This window comes from Pelobates fuscus, chromosome 12 (assembly GCF_036172605.1).
Source record: "Pelobates fuscus isolate aPelFus1 chromosome 12, aPelFus1.pri, whole genome shotgun sequence".
Lineage (NCBI taxonomy): Eukaryota > Metazoa > Chordata > Amphibia > Anura > Pelobatidae > Pelobates > Pelobates fuscus.
The window spans coordinates 105,747,651-105,770,765 of NC_086328.1; the positions used below are offsets into that span (position 1 = coordinate 105,747,651).

The 23,115-nt window shown below is 42.5% G+C and overlaps 1 protein-coding gene across 1 annotated transcript; it reads right to left on the bottom strand.

Moving 5' to 3' along the window:
• Positions 1-2,610: 2,610 nt before the first annotated feature.
• On the bottom strand, positions 2,611-13,504 carry RNF141 (ring finger protein 141). Its single transcript, XM_063438827.1, has 6 exons — positions 13,419-13,504; positions 11,361-11,563; positions 7,802-7,910; positions 6,505-6,695; positions 4,944-5,051; positions 2,611-3,018 (listed from the first exon to the last, which is right to left on the bottom strand). The coding sequence occupies exons 2-6, from the start codon at positions 11,504-11,506 to the stop codon at positions 2,862-2,864; spliced, it is 711 nt and encodes a 236-aa protein (XP_063294897.1). The 5' UTR covers positions 11,507-11,563; positions 13,419-13,504; the 3' UTR covers positions 2,611-2,861.
• Positions 13,505-23,115: the final 9,611 nt, after the last annotated feature.

The window sequence follows — 23,115 nt, forward strand, 5'->3', positions numbered from 1 at the left end:
ACACATGCATGCGACACGTGGCTGCAATGGATGGAATATTATGTTTAAAAAGTTAATAAATTATAATTTCCTTAAAAAGGTAAATAAAACCTCTGCATTGTACCTGTGCTGCACAGTGTAAAGCGGTTGGGATTTTATTAAACCCAGGGTACTTGGAGTGACCCGTAAAATGAAAATGTGTAAATAACGCTGCTTTAAATCGTAGCCAGTTGTTTTCCATGTTTCTCCATACAGCCTATTACTAGCATTCTCTGAAATCGTGGTTATCCCAGGTTATTTATTGTTACAGATAACTAGCTGTTAACTTGGTTCGGAAAGCTTTTATAACTAACCATGAGTTTGATTCAACTACAAGGGAAACCTACAGAAATATAGGCAGCAAATCTAAAGTGGGACATTTAAGTATACTCATTTGCATATAACTGCAATGCATTTTGGGAGTGCAGAGGAAATATGCTCTTTCAGAGCTGTTACAAATGGGGCATTTAAAAAAAAAAAATGTTAAATCATGAAAAGAAGATATTGCACATCTGTATATTGGGAATGTGTGTATACATGTATTCATATACCATTTATAAAAGCAATTTATATCACTGCGTCAGAGAAAGGAAGGAGTGTTAATAAGGGTCATTACAGAGCCTGTGCGGCATGTTTACAAGTGGAAATCATTACGGATCATCAGAAAGAACATCCCAATTCTGATAAATTCCCATTTAGTTTATTCTGATTGATTGTCAAGCAGTGCTTGTCCAATTGGTTAAGTCATACTATTGCAAAAGTCTTTATCCTTTGGGTACTAATATTGCCAAGTAATTGGATCTCTGCATCCCTGAGCACAGTCATGCGGTCTGCTTTAGCTGCAGCAACACAGAAATCAGACACCACCCTGGCCACGGGATCAGCCACCTTCCTTCGATGTACTCAGGCTAGATAACAGCTTTTATAGGAAGCAAATTTTTTATTGCCCAAATCAATCCGTTGAAAGGGTTAATCCAACCACTTCTGCTTTTTGAAGTGGTCATGGTAGTAGGAGTCTGGATGTGCAGTGTTTCTACTTGATTTCCTCATTGTGTGCCAGGGTTACTTGCTCCTCTTATCACACATGACTTAGGCAGTCTAGAACTCTGTTTCACGTTGCCTAATGTCAATTCTGTGCATATTTTATGTTGGCCAATTCAGTGCGTTATCATTTTAAATTCCCCCGCCCTCCCATCTTTTCCTCTTTCCCTTTCTCCCACTTCCCCTCAGAGCGCACGTATGTGTCATGAGCTGGGAAAATGGTCCAATTAAAGCCTGGTCTATGAACATTATTAGATTGGACCTTGGCACGGCTCCTGTAAGACGAGGATACACCGAGCAGTGCAGGGGAGCTTCACCCAGTTAAAGAGCTCTTTGAGCATTTTTGTACAGCAGGACATACAGACTAATGCCAATAGAGTATCTTTCTAACCATGAAACAGGGTTGGAGAAACCCTTTAAGAATGGACTAAATTCTGCTTGGACTTTTCTACTATGGTTACGGCACTGGCCTAGCAGTAAGGGCTATAAATAGCATGTCCACAAGCAGCAGCAGAAGCAGTTTCCACAATCCCAAGTGACATGGCGACATTATAGTCTAGGGCACACTATAACCTTAGTGATAGAGAGATGATGTTTTCTCCATTTCCCAACATCTCCAAGGGGTCAGGATGTAATTTAGTCATTGACTGGATGAGAATATTGGGCATGTCAGTGTAGCCCTGAAAGTAGAGGTTCCTAGAATACCCCCAAATATGACTGCAAAAAAGAGCCACCACACCCACTGCATTAAAGGCCCCAACAATGGGAAACTGGCAGAACCGTCAAACCAGCTGCATTAAAGGACCCCTACACGGAGAAACTGACAGAACCATCAAACCACCTGCATTAAAGGCCCCAACAGTGAGAAACTGACAGAACCATCAAACCAACTGCATTAAAGGCCCCCAACACTGAGAAAATAACAGAACCATCAAACCAACTGCATTAAAGGCCCCCAACACCGAGAAACTGACAGAACCATCAAACCAACTGCATTAAAGGCCCCAACACTGAGAAACTGACAAAACCATCAAACCAACTGCATTAAAGGCCCCCAACACCGAGAAACTGACAGAACCATCAAACCAACTGCATTAAAGGCCCCAACACTGAGAAACTGACAGAACCGTCAAACCAACTGCATTAAAGGCCCCCAACACTGAGAAATTGACAGAACTATTGAAGTTCATTAAAGGCCCCCAAACACTGGGAAACTGACAGAACCATCAAACCAACTGCATTAAAGGCCCCAACAATGAGACACTAGTAGAGCAGTCAAACCCAACTGTATTAATACCTAAAACAAAGCACAACAAAGGGATTATTACAATTTTAAGCAGTTGTAAGACAAAGGGATGTGCTCTGTGCTTTAATCCACTATTACTTACAGGGAGCCCCAAATGGGGTAAAACCAAAGATTAACACAGTACAAAGGAATCCATCCCAAATAACTATACATTTACAAATCAGCAAAAAAAAATTAAAATTATTAGAAAAAAAGGAAAAAAAACAGAACAAAAAAATTCTCCCCCCCACCCCCAAAACAAAAAATTTACATAGTAGTACGTCTCTTACAGTGTTAGCCGAATGGAAGAATTCAAACAGTTAATTTCTCCAGGATTCAGAGAGAATTAATATAACTCAGTAGCATAATAATGTATTGCTGACATGTTGAGTTCTATTTACACCCTAACATCTGAGAGTCTGTAGGAGATTTAATACGAATACAATACACAGATTGTTACATTCTGAGAACACAGACCATGTTATTGGGAATGGATAGCCTGCCCACAATGCAGTGCTCAGAAGAACGTGTCGTGTGGCTGCCCGACTTCATCAGCTAAATTCAGTATGTAGCTAGCCACATCTTCATTGGTAGGGGCGTCCGAAACCACCCAGGAATCATTCATTCCGGTCACTTGTAGCCGACAAATCGGACAATTGCGATTCCGGTCACTCCTTGCAAGAAGAGATCAAAAATAATTGTGAAATGTAAATATGCTGATATGGTTTGTACTTTTGTAGAATTTGTTTCTGAATTACACTTTTCAAATTATTTCTAATTAAAACTTTTCATGAAAAAAGTATCAATTCACCTGCGAAGACATTTACAAACCAGAGATTACCAAGGCACCCTCGACTACCCTCCCCCATCCGAGTTACACCCAGGCACAAATATTTACACTGATAGGCCAAGCAGATAAACTGACCAAGAGACAGGAAGCATTGATGGAAATGTTTTAATAAAACCTTAAACACAAAACGATAACCGTATGTTTTTTTGCTCACTGTTACTGTGTAGTCATTTCCCTGTGAGGCCTGAATTATGAGGTACAGAGTGGTTCAGGTAAGTAAAACTCAGTATTCCCTGCACTCTGCGGCCACAGCACTGCAAGAGGAGCAATCGCTATTGGGGGTCTTTGCAAAATATGCCAAGACTCCAGATGGTGACAGTCTCTTTAATACAGGCATTGAATCTAGCTCCCTGTGTGTAGAGGGGTGTCAATTCTTTTTGGATAAGACTCTTCACAGACTTAAATGTACATACGTCCGGTGTTGCTTTAGGAGACTCGCCTTCAACTTTGGGTGTGGTCTGTCCTGGTGTGCGAATGGAACATTTTGCTCGGTGTGTACAGAGCCTAGCACTCCTAAAAGATTGTCCCCAGAGGGTCCCATCTCTCAGTAAATACTATTAAGTGGCCAGATCTCAGCTTACAGGTTTATGAGATCATAAAAAGCATCAATCTTTCACCACAAGACTGGCAAGATGCAACAAAACGCTTAAATCTTTTGGCATGCATGAGTGGGAATATGAATCTGATTCGCTTTAGAAAACAAACAGAAAATCATAATTTCCTTTCAGAGGAAGCACCATCCTTTTCAAATCCCTAGAGGCAGACATGACAGCAGGGGTAATACTGGAATGCAATGGCAGAGTTTTTTTACCTGGCACCTCCTTATCAACTAAACACAGCAGACGGGTTTATATTACTGGGTTCCTCGTGGGTCATTATTGGGAAATAAAACACTTTAATGTTGATGTTATTTGGGTTTTAATAGAGGTGGAGGAGGATGAGGATGGAAGAGTTAAAGGTTGATGGAATTGTCCAGGAAAAGGAACTGTCAAAATACATTCTCAAACGGTCTTGTTTGGATCAAAGTTCAACAGACTGTTTCCTTTCATTTTTTTTAATCATGAAATCTGGTAGTTTTCCGCTTAGAAAGGAGGGCTTCACATTTTTACTGATTATGCTTAGCATGAACACGGACCACTAATGTCACAGGGATGGTTTTAACACTGATCCAGGACTATAAAAGGGTTCGCCCCAAGCTTTTTCATATTTAAAAATAAAACAATTCCAAAAGGATTTTCTACCACCAGATTCTACATTCATATTGTTCAGGTTACCTTTTTGTTTATATTTCAGGATATTGTGTAGAGCAGGTCAGAAACAGGACGTCCACTACCCATAATATTATAATCAAGACTCAAGGGCCTATTCCCTTTAACTTTCATTACTTTTTCACAGATGCCAACAAATAATAGGAACATCAAGCTTGAACTGGGCAGCTAAGATTGAAAACGTAGAATAATTTGATTTACTTGGGCTCGTTATCAAACCCCAATAAAACCTTCAACAGAACAAGCAAGGGTTATTAAAGTATACATTCAAGTGGCCCAGGAGTGATGAAAGTTTTGTAATTACAATAAATCATACATCGTCAACATATTCCACAGCAATGTACAACAGGTAAAAACAAGACAAGCAATTCTTACAAAACATGTTTGAAATACAGGAACAGCAGGTAAAGCGGGCCCCACCTAAATGGGAAACAAACACTGTATTTGGAGCATAGCATAGTGTGGGGGTATTAACTCTCACCATTTATCAATGCATTTCTGACAAAAGCTGTGTGCGCATGGCAGGATCACGTCTGCTCGACCGTCCATACATATACAGCACTCTTCGTCATCAGTCACTTGTTTCACCCTAAAACACAGAAAGAAAATATTTAACAAGGAAACCCACGTCCAACTTCAAACATACAAAACTCAAAAGGTTCATCTTGAAATTTCCCATCAATGTTTATCATGGGCCTAATGTTCTTAGTACAACACCTGCTAAAAGAACTGGCAGACACACAACCTCTTCTCATAGTAATGTAGCACTTGCAGAACCTCTTGACGAGACTAACTGCCTGTTGTATTTGCTGTCCTTCCTTTCAAACTAAAACAGGAAAAGAACATTTACCATTTGCCGTGTGTAAAGGTCAATGCAGGTTAGCAGAGTGCGCAATGTGGACACTATGTCCAGGAACTGCAGGTGTGCACTATAAAGACCAGAATCCAGCCGTATCGGATGAAACAGCTTATAAAGAACATTATCATATCAGGACTTGTAAACATATAACAAAATATTCAGAACGACTGATTTATTTCCCTTTTGCGCTTTCCACCAAAATGCTAGTGTTTGCCAAACCCACTGTCATCAGAGAGTCTCCCGTGAAGGCCCTTCCTGTCGCTACTATAAAAAAAAAGATAATTAATGAAAAATCTAACATAAACAGGTAGCAGTCAAAATGCACTTTCCTGCATCATGTTGGGGAAGAGCATGGAAACTGTAAATCTAAATACTGGAATTACTAATGGTTACTATTATAAAAATAAATACACAGTGCCTAGAAAATGGATCACTGAGTGAAGATTGAAACATGCACACTCATGGCAGCAGTTAAAGGGACACTTCAGACCTTTAAAGGGGTCATACCGGAAAGGTATTCATGAAATGCTTTTGCACTTAGGTGCTGTTATCAACAATTTTTTAATTCGCTGTGAGAAATGAAATCTTGTGCCTATAGTTTTGCTATATTATATTACACAGTCTTTGAGACAATGTTGCTGAACTTGCTGCAAAAAAGTGAGTTTTGTTTTCTTTTGTTTTTTGGAACTACAATCTCCTAAACCTGTATTCTTTTTGTTGTATACATAGAGCACTTTATCTTGCTGAAAAGCTTTATGTGTGAAAAATGTGTCCTCTTTTTTTCATTTCACAAAAAGTGCAGATTCAATAGAAATTAGCGCTTTTATAAATTAATCTTGTTACACCCCCTTGGCTGTCAATCGAACAAAGAGTCCTGTTACTGCCTAGTTTGGTTAGCTCAGTGGAGCTAAACTCAAGAGGCAGCAAATGCCCAGAGCACCTATCTTCTCATTGAGTTGCATTAGGAAATCTGTGATTGGACAGCCACAGAAAGTCTGGGCAGGGTTAGAAGGGGAGGGCTTGCAAATGCTGCAGACAAGAGAGCTGAGTTGTTTTTAAATATAACCCCAATGGAAAAAAATGCATAACTAAATGCACACGCATGTTTTAATTTGGGTTATATCTACTAAACAGTGATTTTTATTTTTGGGCAGGGAAGTTTCCCTTTAAAGAGAGGACATACTTTCCCATTAGAATGCTGGCTTGACATGAAGACACGGAGGAGAAACTTTCAGCATTATCCTCTGCGGCGGCACCACAGCTGTCCTGGGAAAAAGCTCCGGTAGCATGACTCGTGATATCTTTATAGAGCTGGATAAACTGGTAGAGATTCATGATCCTGGACACTTCCACAATGCCGGTGACCTTATTAATCTGCAGAATGGAAATAATATTATACATTTAAACATCAGTGTGATCCCCATTACGTTAAACAATTCTAAACGTGTAGATAGCTCTCATAGCTTCACTAGAATGAACAGACATGACAAGCACCATAATCATTACAGCGCATTGAAAGTGGTTATGGTCCTGTCCCTTATGCTTCTTTAAATATAATACAGATATCAGTTCCACCATTATCTTCATCTTAAATGTGAACACCAACGGCCCATGAGTGCAGGGTGTGGATCACATTCTATCACAGCCAGGCTTTGGGTCTTAGAAAATCAAAAACAGATTTTTTTTTTCCAAACCATTTGAAAACAGTATGAAAAAAAACTGCACCCATCTCAACATCTATAATAAGCTGTACCATATCCTCTAGTTTTCCCTCTGTAAAAGATTAACCTGCTGTGAGTCTTTAATGCCTTTCTTCCACTACCAAAAAATAAGTGAACTATTGCTTCAGAAATTAGTTTAATGCAAAAAAGGAAAGAAAAAAAACAAACAAAAAAACACAAAATCTCCACACACATACTACATATACAGGGTTGTGTTTTTTTTTAATTTACTTGTCCAATGGTCTAAAGCAGTAGCCCAACTGACCTGTCCATCATGACAACCTACTTGTCCTGACACTAAATAATTCAATTTACAAAGATTGGGGCCCCTGCCGAGAGTCCTGCACATAAACAGTTATTTGCTGAACTTTCACAAATTAAACCTGAATGGAAAAATGGAGGGAAAAAAATAGCAGATATGGAAAAATTATCTAACTCCTCTAGTCACAACGTAGTTATTTCTGCCTCAATTTTGCCATTTGGGATATTTTGCAGGAATTAAGACTTTTGTGAAAGCCTGCAGGGACATAATATACACACCAGAACAACTAGATTAAGTTGGTGACTATAGTGTCCATATAATTTGCTGCAGACAGAACTGAGAGCAGCTGGGCGTAGGTCTCATTGTTGCAAAATGGCGGCTCATGCAATATCAGTGGGACATTGTCATTTAAAGTCTACAGCCCACATTTCTCAGTGCTCAGCAACACCCGTACACACTTCATACACAAAACGCACACAACACTCAGCAATACCCACCTTCGTACACAAAACACGCACAACAACTTTCCACAGAGCTGAGGAATCCGAGCCTGGCTGCACTTCAAACAGGAGATGTTTGTCCTGTCCCGAAGCCAGCTTTGCAGTCCTGGAAAAAGAAAAAAAACAAACATGGAATTAACTGTACCAAACACATACCTTAACCAAAACTCAGCCCATATCCAGTAACATGAATCCAATACACAAGAAGCCCAACACCCTACAACAGCGTAAACAAAATCCTCTAAATATCGTCAGCTGTAAAAAAATAAACGAGGAAAATATGCTAGAAATACGAGAGCTACACAAATACAAAAATGACACAAAATACAAGTTACTTTAAGCATAAAAAAAAAAAATAGTAAGGGGCACCAATAATTCGGTGTATGGTGCTAATATATGTGCTATGTTTATTAATATACAGGGAACTTATTTACTAAACTGGGCATTCCAGTACAGTACATTCAAAACAGACTATACAAAATGTTTACCAAAATAACTGGACATGTAATGCTACAATTTGCAAACTTTGTTTAATGAATAAACTCCTTACATGGCTATTACTGGGAATTCCAAGTAAATTTAAAATTTAAGAGCAAAATAGCAGACCTGAAAACTGAGTTGACTTGATTATGAGGTAAATATATTTTTTTATTTAGGACAATATTGCAAATCGAACAGTCAGATAATTCAGTAGCATCACTTGTGGTCAGGGACAATATGCCTAGTTATAGTGGTGGTGTGGGCTGGTTGTGGTGTGCAGAAACTGACATTCGGATAAGCCTGTAAAAGAGGGCCAACCAACATTGAATGGCTTGATAAAGGAAGTGGTGGATGGGCTAAACCAGGCAGTATCGTCCCAGAGGAAGGGGCGGCCTGTGTATTTATAGGCTGAATATCCCTTCCCACAACTTTGGTAGGTCATTTGGGAGCCGTAGGGTGTACTTGGAAGAATACCCAAAATTGAAATATTTCAGCTGCTATGTTGTGACGGCCTGATATGTGTATACGGACAAGGTAAGATTGCGGTGTTGCTGCCAACCAAGTCAACTACCTGATTAACCTCATTATTGTTAGTGAGGAGAACCAACCTTTATTTATAATTTCACATGCTGATGTGTTGTCTGAGTAGCATTTGACAAATATCCCCTACATAGAGACCCACAGGCGTGTGCAGTGGCCACGATGGGGTCTAATTCAAAGAGCGTCTCTGTAGGCCAGATGTCATTGGACCAGTTATTCTTGAAAATGGCTGCAAACCCAGTGTGGGCAGCAGTGTCAGTACAGATAATGGGAGATTTGTGGGACAGTGGGGGAATGAACATGGCTTTTCAGTTACAGAGGGATAGGAAGTTTAGCCCCATGAACGGGTCTGTTTGAGCATCAAGTGTCTCAGTGCAATTGTCGGTAGGTAACCAGGAAGCAGGCTGAGTAGTCGGGAAATGAAGTAGTGACCTTGTGGTACACGCGTATGGCAAAGTTCAGAGAACCAAGGATAGAATGGAGATCCAAAAGGGAACAGGTATCTTTTTCAAGGAAGGACTCCATGTTTCCCTGATACTCAGGACCATGTCTAGGAAAGCTCTGGGATAAAAACCAGATACAAGGTCTTGTGCATACTTTGGGATATGGTATTCGGTTCCTCTACTAATAGAAAACCATCTAGAACAGTGGTAGTCAACTTGGTTCCTACCGCAAACCAGTGGGCGATTCAAGCTTTCATGGTGGGCGCCACCGACTTATCGTTCTCCGGCACAACCACATGCTCAGCCCAGACGTGCGCCTCCCACCAGCCATCGAGAGAGACCTCACAAAAAAGGCAAACATGCATTGTGTGAACGCCTGTTTGCTAAATTTCTCTCGATGGCTAAAAGAAAGCGTGCGCTACTGCACTCCTAATCAGGACGGACAGGGGCATGATGTAACGCGTCGGAAAAGGAGGGGAGCTGATGCAATCGATGTGAAAGCAGGGACAGTTAGAAGGGTTCCTGATATTGAATTTTGGCCAGCTAAGTTCTGTGTTTTTCTGTTTACTTGGTTTGCTTACCATAAAAAAAAAATAAGAAAAAATAAAAATAAAAAAAGTAAGTAGGAAAAGACGTAAAGGAAGGAGAAAGGGAATAAAGAGAAAGGGAAAAAAAGGACCCCTGATATATAGAAATTCCTTTTTTTCGGTTTTATTTTTTTGTTGCTGGCTAATAATAAAGCGGGATCCTAGTTCAGCCTTCCTGCTGGTGATCACAATAAGGAAGGAGAAAAGAAAAGAAAAAAAGGAAAAGGAGAAAAAGAAAAAAATAATTTAAAATAGGATATAAAATAAAGAAATCTATTATTGTTTCTATTTATTGTTTTCACATTTAACTTTCTTTTTCTTCAATTTAAGCAGCTCCTGCATTAGTAGGTGCTGCATCGATGGAGATGCTGAAATTCATTAGATTTATATTTTATATTATATATGGATACATTTAAGTTTTTTTTTTTTTTTTTTTTTAAACCCTCCTTTGTAAAAAAATTAAAAAAAACAATGTGCACATGAGCTAAAAAATTGAGTTCATGTGGCACAGGCGGGTGGTAAGGTAGGTATTGAAAAGTTGACTACCCTTGGTCTAGAATAATGGATCACTGTGGCCAGTTACTTATGTATAAGACAACTACCAGTATTGAAAATGTTACAGATAGCACCTTACCTACTGACACAATAGGTCTGCCAATTTTAATGAATAAACTCCATATGGTTATTACTGTGAATTCAAAGTGAATTAAACATTTTAGAGCAAAACAGCAGAACTGAAAACAGAGTTGACTTTAATATATGAGATAAATAAATTTTAATTTGAGAAAATATTTGCAAGACAATATTGCAAGTCAAACAGCAGATAATTCAGTAGCATCAACTGTGGTCAGGGACAGTATGTCGAGTTACCAAAACCGCCACCCAAAATCCAGCACCCCACAAGACCAGCCCCAAGGTCCACCGCTCCCAAAATGTAGGGAGAAGCTGACTTTGTTTTGAAATCCTGCAATTCATACATTGGGAATAACGAATAGACTATATGTATTAATCCAGTATTTGGTGAGTAGCAGTGATTATGGTGCCATGAGTGCCCTAGTGCCCCTCAATGTAAGTAGTCAAACTGTTTTAGAACGGTTAGACTTCTTAGCTGGAGTCAGCTCTTCTCCTCCACTACATCCTTACAGCTCTCTGTTTTACGAAAGTCGGGCGCAAAGCCCAGTGGTGCATACAGTGTGCTTCGGTGGTTATGGTGCTTGGAGGGTTCCTTTGAATGGAATTTCTGCTTGTTGGTAAACATGATCACAGTTAATTAGCAAATAATTTGTGGAAATTGACCATGGAATTGCTAATTCTAGACAAGCATGGGAAAATAGAAAAAAAATAGTTGGAAAATATTCTCAATCTGCAATTTTGACCTAAAGTGTGAAACTGTTTCTTGTGTACTAATGGTTTTCAATATAGTGAATAAACGTACACATTAATGACATCAAAGCTCAAACTCACTGATGAGTGAGAGCGAAGTTTGTAAGAAACATATAACCTTACACATCATTTAGCTCAGCAACTCTTCCCAGGAATTCCTCATATGTTAGAAAGCCGCTCTCTCGTACCAAAGCCGCATGTTTTAAAACTTTCTCCGGCAGCTTGTTCATCACACTTTGGGTCTGACTGGATAACTGCTGTCCCATCATTCAGCCAATAGCACACAACTTGCCAGGTGAATTAAGTTTCATTCAGATGTACAGGTCCTATAAAATAGTGGAAAACCTTAACAAGTAAAACAAGTGTATATTTAGGAGTTTAGTGTCAATACGTCACATCGTTCACCTATTTTAAACCCACCATTAGTGAGATCAGAATCAACAGCTCATACAGGGCTGTGGGTAGCGACACGTTTCACGTTGCCCAGGACAATGCCGGGTACCAAAACGTTCCACATCACTCAAAGCAATGCCAGGAACTAACACATTTCACATCACACATAGCAATATAGCAATGCCAGGCACCGACATGTTCCCCATCATGGAGAGCAATGCCGGGTACCGAGATATTCCGTGTCATGCAGAGCAATGGCAGGCACCAACACGTACCACGTTGCACAAAGCAACGCCGGGTACCGACACATTTTATGTCGCACAAAGCAACGCCGGGTACCGACACATTCTGTCACGCAGAGCAACGCCGGGTACCGACACATTCTATGTCACGCAGAGCAACGCCGGGTACCGACACATTCTATGTCACGCAGAGCAACGCCGGGTACCGACACATTCTATGTCACGCAGAGCAACACCGGGTACCGACACATTCTATGTCACGCAGAGCAACGCCGGGTACCGACACATTCTATGTCACGCCGAGCAATGACGGGTACCGACACATTCTATGTCACGCAGAGCAATGCCGGGTACCGACACATTCTATGTCACGCCGAGCAATGCCGGGTACCGACACATTCTATGTCACGCAGAGCAATGCCGGGTACCGACACATATGTCAATGCCGGGAACAGACACATATGTCAATGCCGGGAACAGACACTATGTCACGCAGAGCAATGCCGGGAACAGACACATTCTATGTCACGCAGAGCAACGCCGGGAACAGACACATATGTCAATGCCGGGAACAGACACTATGTCACGCAGAGCAATGCCGGGAACAGGCACATTCTATGTCACACAGAGCAATGCCGGGAACAGACACATATGTCAATGCCGGGAACAGACACTATGTCACGCAGAGCAATGCCGGGAACAGACACATTCTATGTCACGCTGAGCAATGCCGGGAACAGACACATTCTATGTCACGCAGAGCAACGCCGGGAACAGACACATTCTATGTCACGCAGAGCAACGCCGGGAACAGACACATTCTATGTCACGCAGAGCAACGCCGGGAACAGACACATTCTATGTCACGCAGAGCAACGCCGGGAACAGACACATTCTATGTCATGCAGAGCAACGCCGAGAACAGACACATTCTATGTCACGCAGAGCAATGCCGGGTACCGACACATTCTATGTCACGCAGAGCAATGCCGGGAACAGACACATTCTATGTCACACAGAGCAATGCCGGGAACAGACACATTCTATGTCACGCAGAGCAATGCCGGGAGCAGACATGTTCAAATGAATGCTGGGTAATAACAAGGTGTTGCAGGGAATGCTGGGTAATAACATGTTATTGCAGGAAATTTGGGGTGTAAATAAACATGTTGCATGGAATGCTGGGCAATAACATGGTGTTGCAGGGAATGCTGGGTGTAAATAAACATGTTGCATGGAATGCTGGGTAATAACATGGTGTTGCAGGGAATGCTGGGTGTAAATAAACATGTTGCATGGAATGCTGGGTAATAACATGGTGTTGCAGGGAATGCTGGGTGTAAATAAACATGTTGCAGGGAATGCTGGGTAATAACATGGTGTTGCAGGGAATGCTGGGTGTAAATAAACATGTTGCAGGGAATGCTGGGTAATAACATGGTGTTGTTGCTGCAGGAAATGCTGGGTAATAACATGGTGTTGTTGCACGGAATGCTGGGTAATTCAGGTTACTAAGCTGTACACAGAGCACACTGTCAGTTCTTACCGTCAGTGCCCGGCATGGTGCGAGAATCCGACCCCTCAAACATTCAGACCTGGCCACGCCTCTCTGACGTCATCACCAGCCGCGTCCCAAACAGTGGGCGCGCGAGGGCACAGTCACGGAGTTCTAAATCACAGAGAAGTCTGTCAGGAGTTTATCCGGAACCATTTTGTCGGAGCCATCTGCTATGTTTCATAGAACACCGTTGTCACCTACAGTTGTGAAAACTCTCTGTTTAGAGCTCTCTGTATAACTGACCGGTGGCCATCTTTAAATTGGGCAAATGCCCTCCGAGTACTGTCCCTGTACTAAAACAAAGTGCTATCATCATCATTATTGTACTATTTATTGTATTATCTCAGTTTATTGTTACATCTAATATTATTGTCACAGCTCAGTCTATTAATACTGATACCGGAGAAACTGACGGAAGCCAAGCACAGAGAGATGGACACAGGTTTCTTCAGGAAGGAAGAGATTCTTTATTGGATCACCGATCGGGACTCAGAGGGACTAGCGTCACCAAAATACAGCAAAGTCTGAGTACTGAATACATAGAGTACATTCCTTATATAGCACTGTAGCTCCTCCCACAATTAACTACACCCACACATACCCTTAACCTATTTAATAAATAGAGTCTAAACTCATCCATCCGGTCTAACCACGTGGCTCATCTGATACAAAGGAGAGGGACGCGTAATTCCAGTTCTTACATTCCTGCACCTGGTCAGTACAGTGATAACAGTATCTTAGCTACGTGTAATTAACTAACTGATACTACAAACACATATACATACATATGCCTTGTGGCAATCTTAGCCTGCTAAACTTGTATTTTACTGGAATTACATCACATTCCCCCCTTTGATGCCTCTGATATTTCACAATTACTTGAGGCATCACTTAACCTTGGTTTGCATATACCTCAGGTTACCATGAACCAGACCAGACTTATCTTATGATGTGAATCTTTTAACACTCATCTTCCTGCATTGGTTCTCCTTGATCTAGAGCCTTATACTTATATATCGCCATTATCTGTGCAGCAGCCTTCCTCTCTGCTATACTTCCTATCAGGCTTTGCACAGACCTAACTACTAAGGGTATAAGACACGGTAGGAGTAGACACAACAGTAAAATCAGTAGGACTCCACCTACCACTGCCTTAAGCCCTCCAAACCACTCATACCAGCTACCAAACCAACTACTTGGATCGTACCCTTTCCATACCTGAGTAGGCACATGCACTAGTTTAACCATATGGCTAGTAAGCTCAGCTATTGCTTGCACTTCGTCATCTATTTGAAGACAGCAATTGCTCAGGTTAAACTTCCCACATACACCTCCCTCTACTGCCAAAAGGTAATCCAAGGCTAATCTATTTTGGTACACTGCTGTCCTCATCCTGGTATTATGCTTCGCTAGAAGATTGAGTGCTTGTGAGGTCTCATTAGTAATAATCTCAACCACCGCCTGTAATCTTATAATACGGTTGAGCATATAAATAGGGGTTCTATAACCAAAGGTACCATCTTCTGCCCACGTGGCTGGCCCATAATAATCTATGATACGCTGGGGAGGCCATTCATTATCTTCCCAGGTACCTATCTCTAGGGGTCCCCTTTTCTTCCTATGATTCACATCATACACTTTAACACCTAAAGTCTCACCTGTTTCAATCGGTAACAAGAAGAAGGATGGTTTGAGCATACCCAACACACATGCCCCTTCCCAGTCCTGTGGCAACTCCGAATAGGCTTTCTTACCACAGATCCAGTACAAATTTGCTGGGGCTCTCCAGGTAGATGTGATGGATAAATCAAACCACACATCCTTTAAACTGGCATATCTAGCAAACGGGTTAGATGGTTCTGAGACATTTGAAGCCGACCACCAAGTTGTATTTTTAGTATCATCATCATAAGCTTTTTGCCCTAGACAAGTTAATTCTCCTACAGAAGTATTATACATTATTCCTTTCCTTGCTATGCAAACATAACCTATGATGGAGGTCTTTAATCTCCACTCAGATTTACCTCTAACACTCAAATGATAATCGGCTTGTGTAGATATTAGTTGGTCAACTGCCTCAGAACCGGACATTACCTCCTTTGCTTCCCAAGGCCATTGGTCTCCCATGTTAGTACCTCCACACACATAGCAGTTGGTAACATTAAGACTACCGGCAATACTTTCAGCTAGGTCAATGAACAGGTTTTTAGCGTTATGGGGGATCTTATTATCTATACTCATCTCTTCATAAAAGGAATGGTATACTTGATGAGTCTGGGAGGATACCGTATCAGTCTCTATTCCTATAAACAATAATGTCCCAGGATCTAAACCCGTCCCGTATATCTGAAACCCAAATAAATTTCCATACTTATCTAGGAACTTGTCGGGGTTATTAATAAGTATATGGACTGGGTTGCATTCCATAGACTTACAATAAGGGCTAGTCGGCAACTTAGTCACTATCATGTCTTTATCTACTGTCTGTCCCCAAGTCGCCCACCCCACACAAGACCAATATGGACAAAAGTTATAGTCTTTATTTGGGCATCTAGGACTCACATATTTATTTTTACTACTGGGACAAATATATTTATCATTAGACCCATACGTCCTCTCCCATCTAAGATCCCCACATACATTCCACGGTTTTCTACCACTTGATATCGCCTTACATGCATCAAATAGCAGAACACCCGAAGAATGTACGGATTCTAACACCGTCTTATTAATTAGGGTCCCCTGAGGATCTCCATTCCTGAGAGTCAACCAAATTGTACGAGGTTGATACTCTGGACTGAAGCACTTAGGTTCTCCTACTCCTAAATGGCACACACTATAGTCTATATTTAGGTATCTACATCTTGATACCTCTCCTTTACATTCGTATTGTGAATGCCAAATTAGGGTTTGGGAAATATGGTTACCTGTTCTCGTAGTCTTAATGCATACCTCACAGCTAGGAGTGTCGGTACCTCTACCTTCCTGAATATAAAAACACATATAAATAAACACAATCAAAAGCACATCTTTCGCCGTCATCCTCAGTCTTCGTCCGTGCGATGGAACCTCAGCTTCCAGGATGTGAGGGCTGCAGGGAATGGAGTTCTGCTCGTCTTCACAGGTGTCCCTTCGAGACTTTCCTGGCTTATACACTATGTGTTGGTAAGCGGACAGGCTTTATTATGGCCTTCTCACTCACACCTGTAACAATAAAATTTGTAATCCACAATAATTCCTCGTTACTCCGACTGAGTAGTGCGTTTCAACCGGATCTTGCAGGGATTCTCTGGATCTGCTGTAATTTGCCAAGAATCGACTGCTGCTGGTTTAACCCTGGAGTGATGTATCCACGGAGTTACTTCGGCTACTTTTATCGCTGTAGGGGTAGACAAAAGAACAACATAAGGACCTCTCCACTTGGGCCCTAACGGTACATTATTCCACTCTTTAATCCACACTTGGTCTCCTGGATGATAACTATGAACAGGGGGATAAATATTCACAGGTAATCTATCTTGTACCCATTTCTGTACCTCCTCCATAGTCTTACCCAACTCTACAACCTGCTGCCGGGTAATTCCTTCTCCCAACTGACTCAAGTCCCCCCTTAAGTTACCAAGTACGGGAGGTGGTCGCCCATACATGATTTCAAAAGGAGAGAGGCCCATCCTTCTGGTAGGGGTACTGCGGATTCGCAATAAAGCTATGGGTAAGAGAACGTTCCACTTAAGTTGGGTTTCCTGACACATTTTAGCCAACTGGTTCTTTATAGTTCTATTCATTCTCTCTACCTTACCAGAACTCTGGGGTCTATATGCAGTATGAAGCCTCCACTTTATACCAAGCATATGAGTCAGTTGTTGTAGGCACTGATGAACAAAAGCTGGACCATTGTCCGATCCTATAGAACAGGGTAGTCCATATCGGGGTATTATTTCTCGTAGCAGGAATCTCACAACTTCTCCTGCTTTCTCTGTACGAGTAGGACATGCTTCTACCCAACCTGAATAGGTGCACACAATTACCAACAGGTAACGATGTCCACCCGATTTAGGCATTACTGTAAAGTCTATTTGTAGATCGGACATGGGGAGTCCCCCCATAAACTGGACTCCTGGTGGCTTTACTGGTCCTTGTCTTGCATTATTTTTAGCACACGTTACACATCTACGTACAATGGCCTGAGTCAAGTTGGACAATCTTGGTATGTAGAAATGTTTCCTGAGAGATTCTTCAGTACTGTCTCTCCCAGAATGTGTCCCGTTGTGATAATTTTGGACAATTTCTACCGCTAGTGATGCTGGTATGACTATTCTTCCATCTTCTAGCTGATACCACTTGTTCTCCAAATACTTTCCCGGTTCAGTCTTTAACCACTCCTCTTCTTGAGCTGTATAAACTGGAGTCCATTGGGACAGTGGAGTTGGTATAAGAGCAGCTATATGCCCCACATACTCCTGTCTTCCTGATTCAGCAGCACGCTTAGCTGCACTATCTGCCATCCGATTTCCCTTGGTTACATCACCATCTCCTCTCAGATGCGCTCGACAATGTATGATACCGACTTCTTTCGGCTCCCACACTGCTTCCAATAGTTGTAGGATTTCAGCTGCGTACTTGATTTCTTTGCCTTCTGAATTCAGTAGTCCTCTTTCTTTATACAAAGCTCCGTGGGCATGAGTGGTTAAAAACGCATACTTAGAGTCCGTATAGATATTTACTCTTAAACCTTCAGCCAATTGTAACGCTCGTGTTAGTGCTATTAATTCTGCCTTTTGTGCTGATGTTCCTTTCGCCAGTGGCCGAGCTTCTATCACCTTGTCTATTGTTGTCACTGCATATCCTGCATAGCGGATCCCTTCTTTCACATAACTACTGCCGTCGGTGTAATATTGAACATCAGGGTTCTGGATGGGAAAATCACGAAGATCTGGTCTACTTGAAAATACTTCATCCATTACTTCCAAACAATCATGTTGACTTTCAGTAGGTTGCGGCAAAAGGGTAGCTGGATTTAAGGTGTTTACAGTCTCTAAATGCACTCTTGGGTTTTCACACAACATTGCTTGATACTTGGTCATACGGCTGTTACTAAACCAATGATTTCCTTTGTAATCCAACAACGTCTGTACTGCATGTGGGACTCGTACATAAAGTTCTTGACCCAGAGTGAGTTTATCGGCTTCAGCTACTAGCAGGGCGGCTGCAGCTACGGCTCTTAGACAAGGTGGAAGTCCGCTGGCCACTGCATCCAGTTGCTTAGACATGTAGGCAACAGGTCTTTGCCATGATCCCAAGTACTGTGTCAATACTCCCACAGCCATTCTTCTTTGCTCGTGTACATATAAGTAGAATGGTCGTGTGTGATCAGGTAGACCTAATGCTGGGGCACTCATCAAAGCCTTCTTCACATCTTCAAATGCCGTTTGCTGTTCTTGGGTCCATAAGAAGGGGTCGTGCTCTGTACCTTTGATGGCTGCGTACAGAGGTTTTGCCAGTATCGCATAGCTGGGAATCCATATCCTACAGAAGCCTGCTGCCCCCAAGAATTCTCGCACTTGTCTTCTATTCTTGGGTATTGGTATTTGGCAGACAGCTTCTTTTCTCTCTGGCCCCATAATCCTTTGACCTTCAGAGATATGGAATCCCAGATACTTGACAGTTGGCAAACACAACTGAGCCTTCTTCCTGGACACCTTGTATCCTGCCTTCCAGAGAATATGTAGTAGATCGTGCGTTGCTTGCTGACATTTTTCTTTTGTAACTGCTGCTATCAACAAGTCATCTACATATTGTAACAATACACATTCTCCTGGGATAGACTCGAAATCCAGTAGATCTTGACTTAGAGCTGAACCAAATAGGGTAGGTGAATTTTTAAACCCTTGGGGCAGTCTTGTCCAAGTCATTTGGCGTTTTGAGCCCGTTACAGCGTTCTCCCATTGGAAAGCGAAAATACATTGGCTTTCTGCGGCAATTCGGAGGCAAAAGAAGGCATCTTTGAGATCTAAGACTGTGAAGTAAGTAGCCCCGCCCGGAATTAAAGCAAGCAGGTTATATGGATTGGGTACACTGGATGTATGCTAACAACCGCATCATTGACTGCTCTTAAGTCCTGTACAGGTCGATACTCATCTGTACCGGGCTTTTGAACAGGCAGCAATGGGGTGTTCCAGGGGGAAGTACAGAATTTTAGGATACCATACCGTATGAACTTATCCAGATAGGATTGGATGTTCTTCTTAGCCTTCTGCGGAATGTGATATTGTCTTAGGCTCACTGGATAAACCCCATGTTTCAGTTCAATTTTTATTGGTGGAATATTGCGGGCCAGTCCTGGTGGGTTGTTCTCTGCCCAAACTCCTGGTATGTTAAACAATGTCTCATCACTCCTAGGGTTTTGGCTAGTCAACACTGTATAAAGTCGCCACTCTTCTTCCTTTGGTACGGATAAAGTCATAATACCTGAAGGTCCATTAAACTTTAAGGATGTTGTTCCATTTGGTAGGAACGTAATCTGCGCTTGTAATTTTGATAGCATATCACGTCCCAGCAATTGGACTGGACATTCAGGCATATAAAGGAATTGGTGTTTTACTACGTGGCCTCCCAATGTACAGAGTCGACTTTTAAGAACCGGTTTTTCAGCACTTCTTCCAGTTGCTCCTATCACAGTAATAGTCCTTCCAGATGGAGGAGCAACTAGATTAGTCACCACTGAATGTTCAGCACCAGTGTCGATCATGAACGCACTCCTTTTCCCCCCTATTGATACATCGACCATAGGCTCCGCTCGACCAAGGGGGATGGAGCCCGGTCGGTATCAATAGTCCTCCATGACAGTGTCAGCCAATCCTACAAAGTCCCTACCTTCTCTATCGCGGGACCTTTGCGCTGCTGGAATATACCTGTCTTCCCTAACACTTCCTCTGTTCCCATTACTCCCTCTATAACCATTACTCCCTCCGGGGCCTCCTCTACCTCTCGCTCTACCTCTAAAGTTTCCGTAGCCTGCCCTGGGTTGGTCTCTCTCGTACTGCTCTCTTTGCGGACATTCGTTCCTCCAATGCCCTTCTTCCTTGCAATACGCGCATTGATCCCTACTCAAAGGCTCCCTACTCCATCTATTATTGCCTCTATCTGGGCCCCGTTTATCTACGCCTGCGATCGCTACCGCTAGCATATCAGCCTTTTTACGCATCTTGCGCTCTTCCTCTTTCTTACTTTCTGTATCCCTGTTCATATAGACCTTATTTGCTACCTCCATTAGTTGGGTGATGGACATACCTGCAAACCCTTCTAACTTTTGTAGCTTGCGCTTAATATCTCCGTATGCTTGGCTGACAAAGGCGGAGTTAACCATTCGGGAATTGTCTGCGTCTTCCGGATTAAAGGGGGTATACAAGCGGTATGCCTCCAATAATCGGTCATAAAAGACACTGGGCGCTTCATCGCTTTTCTGGATCACCTCAACTGTCTTCGACATGTTAATGGCTTTCTTTCCTCCGGCTTTCATGCCAGCAATTATAGCGTCTCTATAGGCTCTGAGTTGAACCATATCAGCACCATTTACGTTCCAATCGGGATCGGTGTTGGGATAGTGTGTCGCGGCCCATGCTGCTGGATTGGCTTGGTTCAAAGCACGGGCTCTATCCTCTAATGCTTTAATGGCTGCTTGATTTATTCTTGTCCTTTCCTCATTGTTAAATAAAGTCATTAGTAACTGCTGGCAATCAGCCCATGTCGGATTATGCGTCTGTACTATTGAGGTGAACAGATCAGTCATAGCTTGTGGTTTCTCAGTATACGAGGAATTATGGGTCTTCCAGTTTAAAAGATCGGTTGTGGTAAATGGGACATATACGAAGACTGGGTCAGCGTGTGCCATTTGACCTGCGGCATCGATATAAGCTGACCCGGGATTCAGACGAAGAGGCATCTGATAGTGCTTTAATTGTTGGGCACCAGTCAACTGTCGGGTTTGGATGGGGCTACGTAGAGAGGCGTCAGTCATGGGTTCCGGTCGGGGAGAGATAGGGTATGGGGATGTGGGAGGTCGGTTTTGGGAAAAGGTCGTAAATAAAACACTTCGAGCCGAGCTAGATGAAGCTTGACCGGAAGTCTGAAGTGGCGCCAAATCAGGATATTCGTTTCTAATGGGGGTGGGTTCTGGTTCCGGAAGGGGAGATTTAGTACGAGGGGGGGTGGATCCTGTACTGGAGGAGGAAGCGGAAGTGGATGAGGGTAATGAGGGAAGGGTTACAGGACTTCCTGCGTTTGCGTCACTTCTTCTTAACGGAAAGTAAGGGGGCGGCAAAGGGATCTCGGACTCAGGGGGCGTGTCCAAAATGGGCCTAACACCAGTCCTAGTGGACGAGCAAGTCCTAGCTACCATGAGGCGACACTGCTCCTCGTGGCATGTCTGGAGCCATTTTGGCGAGTCATTTACGGCCTGTCTCCAACAGTCAATATAAGGAAACTGGCCGTAAAGTTCAGGCCTACCCGATACAGCCACGTGTAAGCGCTGTACCAGAGTTGGATCCAAACTGCCACGTGGCGGCCATGCCGCAACCAAAGTAGGCCACTCCCTAGTACACAAAGTGACCAAACGTACAGGAGACATCTTTACCCCAAAATCACAAACTTTGAATCCCTTTTTAAAATTCTTAACCATACATCCTAAGGGATCCGGAATCGTTGACTGCGACGCACCCATACTTAACAATGGAACGTCGTCGACAACGAATACTATACACGCGTACTATTCAACAGTCACACCCGTTTCCTCTGGCAACAGCACCACGTGGTACGGTTACCAAGTGAAACGTACACAATAACAATAAACACTCAGGGAATTCCCGTACACACACAGCTGTTACACCAGTCACTATATAATCAATATTATGCCCTTTGGCGTAACTATACAGTCACCCACGCTATAATTCTCTATATACGAATTACCCGTCTATAACACACCCCAGTAACATCGTCTTTTACAAATAGTGGTTACAGTACGGTTAGCATAGGTCAAAGCACAAGTTAAGGTCACAATACAATTATTAGTGGTTATGGTGTTAAACATGCAATGGACGACAATGATTAGTACTTATTATATAATGTCAGTAAATATACAGGGTTATGGTACCGTGCACTATAATACAGCAACACACTATTAACACTCTCGCTAGACGGCTGAGCTCGCGCTATCTAACAAGATATACACTTTACTAAAACAATCGTTAACACATTTACAATTCCCAACTAAACTATTGGCCAGTACCTTGAATGGACTACCTAAAACTATATACACCCGTTTTGGTTAGCCACACTGCCCAATCACCACATATATAGCGAGCTAGAGAACCGAATTTACACAGGCGCCTCTTAGTCGCACTATCAAAAGTCTAGTGGGTTCCAAATTTACACGCCTTCCCACTTAGCCCAGATAGGATGAGAACTAGCGAACCGAATTTACACAGGCGCCGCTTAGTCTCCCGGTCCCTCCGACCTAGCGAACGTAATATACACCCTAGAACGCTAGTCTAGACAAGACACCGGTGTCCGGCTAGGGCTATTTACACCAGGACCCCGCCTGACTAACCAAATCAAACGGTCTGACTAAAGAGCGTTCGATCGAGCGGTGCGCCTTCGCTCCTTCCCTCCGACAGAGGGGGCAGATACA

Coding starts and splice junctions, on each gene's coding strand:
- RNF141 (XM_063438827.1), bottom strand. CDS start 11,506: ATGATGGGACAGCAGTTATCCAGTCAGACCCAAAGTGTGATGAACAAG. Junction 5,052..6,504: donor GCCAGCATTCTAATGGGAAA/GTATGTCCTCTC, acceptor TCTGTGTTTTAG/GGTGAAACAAGTGACTGATG. Junction 3,019..4,943: donor CAGAAATGCATTGATAAATG/GTGAGAGTTAAT, acceptor TCTTCTTGCAAG/GAGTGACCGGAATCGCAATT.